Source organism: Cnephaeus nilssonii, assembly GCF_951640355.1.
Source record: "Cnephaeus nilssonii genome assembly, chromosome: 2".
NCBI classification, from domain to species: Eukaryota; Metazoa; Chordata; class Mammalia; order Chiroptera; family Vespertilionidae; genus Cnephaeus; species Cnephaeus nilssonii.
In genome coordinates, this window is record NC_137073.1 from 86046605 (window position 1) to 86053441 (window position 6837).

Consider the following 6837-nt stretch of genomic DNA (forward strand, 5'->3'; position numbering starts at 1 on the left):
GCTCAACCACTGAGCCATGCTGGCCGGGCAACTGTCACCCTTCTTAATTGGGTAAACTGTGTCAGTGTCCCTAGGATGGCTCTCCCCACTCCCGGGAACTATGGCATGCTCCATGGAAGTGCCGTTTGGAGCGAGAGAGGCTGGGTGGCGGCCAGTTCCCGTGGGCGCGGGTCTACACAGCTCTGAGGGGCTCCAGGAGCCGTGTCCACAGAGAGCAAAGCCGCTCTTCGGGCCCAGGTGCTGTTCAGGGCACCCACGATGCCTTTCCCTTGTCTGCATCCTGACAGGAAGAAACAGTGGAGAAAATGGCATTTCTGTGTTCAGGGCACAGATGGACGCCTGCCGCTGGGCCCGGGTTCCTGCCAGGGCCACGTGCCTGTGCCTGCGGGGTGGCCCCGACCTCGTCCTTTACCCCGAGGGGGCCGCCGGGTAAGTGGTGCCTCTGTCCAGCCCAGCACCTCTCGAAGTCACAGCCGGGTGTCAAGAAAGAAAAGAGCGACTGGTGGCCTTGACCATGACGGCTCAACCTTGCTCTTAGTGGAACATGCAGATACACATGGAACACACCCAGGCATGCTTCTCGCCCTATAAGTCATTACACGTTGGGGGGCTGGCTAGAGATGGGGACGGGACTTTCGTGGGCGCTGTAGGACCTATGGACTCGCCCTTGCCTGTAGCCTGGACCCTGGGTGGCTACCTCATCCTCTGCCCTCCCCTTTGCGTGGAAACCCTCTGCAGCGCCCCCCTCCCCCCAGGCCCCACCCCTTCCCTGACACGGCTCTCCTCTTGGAGGCCTGGCCTGCTGTGTGGTCGCAGGACCACCTCGCCCTCCCAGGTACCACCTCCCGTCACCACAGGTGATGCCACACCATGCAATGTACATGCCAGGACCTGGTACCCAGAAACCACCCAGAACTCCCTCAGCGTTAATAGTTACTTGTGTGGCTGACCCTTCACATGTGGCCTGTGCCTCATGGAGATGCTGCTCCCTGCACCCCTACCCCACCCCACCCCATCCCACCCCGGCCTCTGAGTCCCCCCTGGCGCCCGGAGGCGGTGGGAGGGTCATGCACAGGAAGGGAGGTTGCTGACACTGGCTCACGGGCTGCAGGGTTGAGAGCCGCAGGGTAGTGCGGGCGCAGAGTGGCCCTCACAGTCAGTCAGTGCCACCCTAACGTAGAGCCCTCCCCTCTCTCCGCCCTGCTGTCTGACGGGCCATCTCTCCGCAGGGACTGGGGAGGAGAGGAGCCAGGGAGGGTGCCCAGCGGCGGCTCCGGGGTGAGGAGGAGGAGGGAAGCACACGCTTACGACTGCTGCTTCGAGACGCCAGGACCCACGAGGCCGCTGAGCTGGACGGCAGGCAAACACGGTCAGGACGGCCCCAAGCCGAAGCTGGAGCCCAGCAGGAGTGACCCGTTCCCTGTGCATGCCGCCTCCCGGGGCTCCTGCGTGCCCTACCCCAGCGCCCCGGGCACCGTCCCTGCCTTCCGGAATTCCCCTGGCGCTCACCAGGCCCCCAGTGCCTATGCCAGCCAGCCGAGCAGAGCCTTGCAGGATGGCGAGCAGGGCCCAGTCCACTCTCCCGCCAGCGGCCCCTTCCCCCTGGGGAGCCTGGAGAGCCAGGTCCCGCAGCCTGGAGTGCAGTGCCTCGCAGTGGGGGGCTATGCCACCCAGGACATCAAGTTGCCAGGTGTGCCCATGCCCCCGGAGGCCCCGTGCAACCCCATGTTGTCACTTAATGTGCCCATCAAGATGGAAAGTGACTCTGGGTCCGAGGACGCAGCAGATGGCTACTCTGTGTCCCCAAGCCAGGTGTGGCTGGGAGCCGGTGACGTAGCTAAGAGACAGCTGGTCACTTTCCCTACCAGGATGCACCTGAAAACAGAGCCCGACTCCAAGCACCACCTGTACTCCCCGCACCTGGGGCATGGCATGCTGGGGGCTCCCCCCAGGCCTGGCAGGGAGCTGGCCCCCTTCCACCCTGCACACTTTGTCTGCCTGGAGCGTGGGCACGGCCCTCCTGAGCCAGAGCCTCCCCCCTGCCTCTGTGTGCGGGGCCACCGGCCCCCCACTCTGGGCTGTGACTGCAGAGCTCCAGGGACCACACCCATGATCAAACTTGAGCCCTTGGACTCACCCCCATGGGCCGCTCACAGCCAGGGTGGGGCGCCCAGGATGCTCCCCAAAAGTGCCTTGGCGACCCTGGTGCCGCCCAAAGCCTCCGAGTGCTCTTTTCTGCCATGAGCCGGGCGTTGGTTAAGTGCATCTGCCCCCCTTGGATGTACTGTCAGCTGGGATGGCAGGTGCAGGCCAGAGCCTCTCTTCGGGGGCGCTCGGCAAGGGGCACAGGTTCAGTCCTCTGTTATCCGGTGGCAGATGCAAGAGTGTATTCTGGGTTTTGTAAAATATCACTAAAGTTCTTAAATGCAAAGTGGTCTTACGTCTGTTCAAGTATGACGGTATTTCTCTCCGAGGGGCTAGGTTTTTCAGGAAGCGGCCACAGTGAGGCTTATGGGCCGGGTGGAGCTTACTCCAGGCTCGGGAGGTGGCAGCAAGCTCCGGGCTGACTGGCAGTCCACGGGGCATGAAAGCTGTCGAGGTGACGTTCCCTGCGGCCCCACACCTGCCTCCAGCTCCGGGTCCCATTCAGAGAGCAGCCGCCGCGCCCTGGGGATGCCGCGGCCAGACAGGCCCTTCGGCTGGAACTCACTCAGCTGCAGGTGACCATGCCCCATCCATGGAAGGAATCTAGGAAGTTCCAGGCAGGAGGCACTGGAAGCATCGGGTCCTACAGCATGTGCTCTGCGACCCGCAGTGGAGTTTGAGGCCAAACTGGAGTGGAGATTCACGGAGTAATGTCCAATTCCTTCTAGAAGTCTCTCTGGGTCTTTGAATGGGCCTCTGAAGATGGTGTATGCTCACCTGTCTCTTGGTGCAGCATGTAACCTAGAGTTCCCAGGTTTGGAGGCAGAGAGAAGTTGAAAACATGGAGAAAAAACCTGGAGATCGCATTGTCCTGCTGTCTTGCTGATTGGCCAGTTTTTCAAATGAGGACTCCAATCACCATCCCAGGAAGAGTTGTTAGAGAAAAGCCAGGCAGGTTTTTATTTTTTTTTAAATTGGAAGGGTAATACATTCTGATTGCAGGAAATTTGGATACAAAGCAGAAATCAAAAAGTGAAGGTGACCCTCAATCCCCATCCAGAGATGGCTTGTGGCTGATGGCAACGTTCCAGGGGACCCCCAGGGCATCTCATCGGGGTCTGAAAACCAACAGGCAGGAGGAGGCCACAGCAGGGAGGCCCTGGATCTGGGGTCTGCCTGTGGCCCTGCCTGTACAGGACAAGGACACCTATCTTTAAAGTCAGTGCAGCTGGGCGTCTCAGGAGGTGGCCAGAGCCCCCGGTGAGGACTTGCTGTTCCATCTGGAAATTCTGCTCTCAGTGCAGGTGTTTCTGTCATTGGTGGCTTTGGGGTGTCAGTTCCTGGGTTAATGCTGACACTGTTTGGTAAATGCCACCCTGAGGACCAGCCATTCCGAGGACCACCTACTTCCCCTTCTCGCCCCACGTTGGGCCAGTGTCCCATCTACCCAGTTCTCACACTGAGCATAGCACACCTCTGCTCTCTGGGTAGCTGTGGATTTAATCCCAAAGACAAGCAGTGGAGTTTCAGAATTTTCCTGCTTCTTTCTATTCAAACTGAGTGCCCGCTCCTCATCATGGGAAGCCCCCCCGCCACCCTCCCCGTCTCTCAGAAGTAGCCATCCACTCTTTGTGCTCCCGCCTGGGAGGGCGCTCCCTCAGCTTCTCTCACTTCATTCAACCGAGGGGAAGCAGGCCACGGCCCTTCCCCATCCCAGAGTACAGCAGACAGGTGAAATGTGTAACTGGGAGAACATGGGACCGAAGAGATGGAACTCACAGACATCATGGCATTTTTTGCACATTGTAGCCAGATCCCAGCGAAACCAAAGGAGAGCTGTAGGCATGAACCTCACGTGAGGAGAAGCCTTTCCAAACACACTCAGTGGTCCCTGCCCGCGAGGTGCCTGCGCTGCCCCATCCTGCCAACATCGGTGCCCGTGCTGCCCTGCCTCCTCCCTCACATTCAGATGAACCCGTCTGTCCGCATTCTCTGGACCCTCTGCATCTAATTGGCCGCCGCTGGGTGGACAGGTCATGCTTGTTGATGGAGAATTCGGCATCTGGACCTCAACTCTGAAGTGTTCTGTCCTGAGACCTTCGTTGTGCTTGGACCCAGGGCCCTTCCTCTGCTGAGTCAGCAGCAGCAAGACTTCCCTGAGTCAGCACTTCTGTTATTTTACACACTTGTCTGTCCCGAAAACTGTGTGGGAAAGACAACGGGGCCGAAGGTGCAGCTTGGCATCCCTGCTCTGCGATGTCACTGGCAGTGCTGATTACATGCTATCTTCTGCGGTCCGAAGCTTTGACTGTGTCACTGAAACAGGTGACAATCCAATGGAAGGTAGAGATGGGATGGAAGGCAGGGGGGAGATAAACACAAATTATATTTTATATTTTTGCAGTTTCTACTGGAAGAAAAAAGTTTTCAATATCTAGACTGATTTGTTGAATGTTACCAATGGATGACTATAATGTAACTTTTTGTAGTTTTCTTGGTGCCTTTGCAAAGAGCTTTCAAATGTATTTCTGATACTGTGGTTTCATTACAATTTGCAATATTGATGTTCAATAAATCACAGTAATATGGGTTTAGCATAAATGGAAACATCTACTTGATTTTTCAAAGGAAGTCCTTTTATTTCCTTTGAAGTGCGTGTTGGTGGATGCACATTCTGAGACAGTCCTTCCCAGGGGAGAGCAGGCCGGCCAGCCCCCATTGGCTGGGCCAAACCCTCTGCAGTGGCCGCCTGTCCTCCCTTGTGCCCCTGTCCTTCATCCCTGTCTTGCTCATGTTCTTCACGCTCATCTGTGTTGGGACCTGAGATGGAAGTCACGCACTTTCACTCTGTCACATGACTACCCTGCTCCTGTGGGGACAGGTGAGCCTGGGGGTTAATTCCAGACTCTCCAGTGTGCTCCTTGGGACTGAAGTAACTGCTTTGGGGGTTGTTCTTTCCCCTGGTCCACTCTTGCACTGATGCACCCTTTGAGCACCCTGGCCTCATGGAGGAGTCTCCGGGCCCACCTGCTGGCCCTGTGTGGGTGTGAAAGCCCCACCCTGGGCATCAGGACCACCGCCACCCCTGCTCCAGGGGGAGTTTTTGCTCACCTCACTCTCCCCTCCCTCTTTGCTTTGCCACCCTGGTCATTTCTTATGCTTGGTTGTGAAGTCTGTGCATTTAAAAGGTACATATAAAACTTATTGATTTTGGTTAATCCTCACCTGAGGATATTTCCCCCTCCCCTCATTGATTTTTAGAGAGTGGAAAGGAGGGAGGTGGGAGAGAGAGAAACATCATCGCTGTGAGAGAGACATTGATCGATTGCCTCCTGCACATGCCCCAACCCCAGCTGGGTTGGGTGTGCAACCCAGGAACATGCCCTTGATCAGGAATCAAACCCAAACTTTTTGGTCCACAGGCTGATGCCTAACCACCGAGTAAAACCAACCAAGGCAAAGGGTGATTGCTGTTTTTATTCAGTGCTTTATAGAGGCATTTCAGTTATTTGATTTTCCAAAAAAACAGAAGTCAGAAAAAGATTTTAAATTTTTTTGGTTCTTTTAGTTTTTAAGGATGAAAAAAATAGTCATTTAACAAAGCACCCCCCCTCCTTTTTTTAAGTGACAGGGATTTATTCTTTCAGAGTTCTGGAGGCCAGGTAAAGCGTCACATTTTTAACCATCCTGGTGAACTGAAGAAAGAGGGAGCCCTACATCCAAACACAGACACTGATAGCATGAGTCTCCATTTCCCATTATTGTTCAGTGTTGCTATGTTTTAAAGTGACAGTCCTAAAAGCTTTGACCATTTTGGCACATTTTTCTTCATTAGTTTCAAAATGCCTTTACAATTATAACTTCAAATGTAATTGTAATTTTTTGTTTACATTCTTCACTGCTCAACTTGGTGTTATATTTTCACAATTACTAGGTACAGATTAAATAAAGGGATCAGCCATCAGAATAATGAGGTACTGCCCCTCCTCAGCTGTGACCTGTGCTGCCCTGGCAATGGTGGGGAGCTCACACATCTCCATCTTCCTGCCTCCCCGCCCACCCCCCGCCCCCCGCTGTGCACCTAGGTGTGTGCCTGTGTGTCTGTGCAGGTGCCCATCTCCTGTGCTGCTGCCCTCACCCTTCCTCCCCTCCAGATCCAATCCCTGCCTGTTCAGGACTCTGCCCTATTTGTACCATCTCAGCTGACTTCAGAAGGTGCCCAGGGGTAGTCTAGTAGTTGGTAACAGTGAAAGGTTTCCTTTTAGGCTTGAGTTAAGGCAAATAGCGCTTCTCATCACAACAGACAAGCCCTGAAACCTTAGTACACTAGCGACCCGGTGCATGGATTCGTGCACATTGAAAGGAAATTCATTAGAAGGTGGCCAGCGGGGCAGGACTGGGCGAGATGGGCCAGACACACCCTGGAACCAACCTCCCATGGTCCCTCCCCGGTGAGCTGGGTCCCTCCGGCAGGTGGGGTCCCTCTGCCTGGCCTACGGGGATCAGGCTGAAACCGGCTCTCTGACATCCCCTGAGGGGTCCCGGAGTGCAAGAGGGCAGTCTGCAAAGTTGCCATCATACAGGGTGTGGAATGCAAACGCAAGTGTGCAGTAAACCAGATTCGGGGCCGACAGTGCCCCAGCAACAACATAACCCATGGCCAAAGGTGGAATCGTGCGGCCCAGCGAGGAA

At 55.7% G+C, this 6837-nt stretch overlaps 1 protein-coding gene across 1 annotated transcript in view; it reads left to right on the forward strand.

The window, feature by feature from the left end:
• Positions 1-5602, forward strand: part of AHRR (aryl hydrocarbon receptor repressor) — a 74950-nt gene extending 69348 nt beyond the window's left edge. Inside the window, exons 10-11 of the mRNA XM_079760337.1 lie at positions 288-429; positions 1230-5602. Coding sequence (XP_079616463.1) covers positions 288-429; positions 1230-2244 — 1157 coding nt within the window. The 3' untranslated portion in view covers positions 2245-5602. The remainder of the gene's footprint in view (positions 1-287; positions 430-1229) is intronic.
• The last annotated feature ends 1235 nt before the right edge of the window (positions 5603-6837 follow it).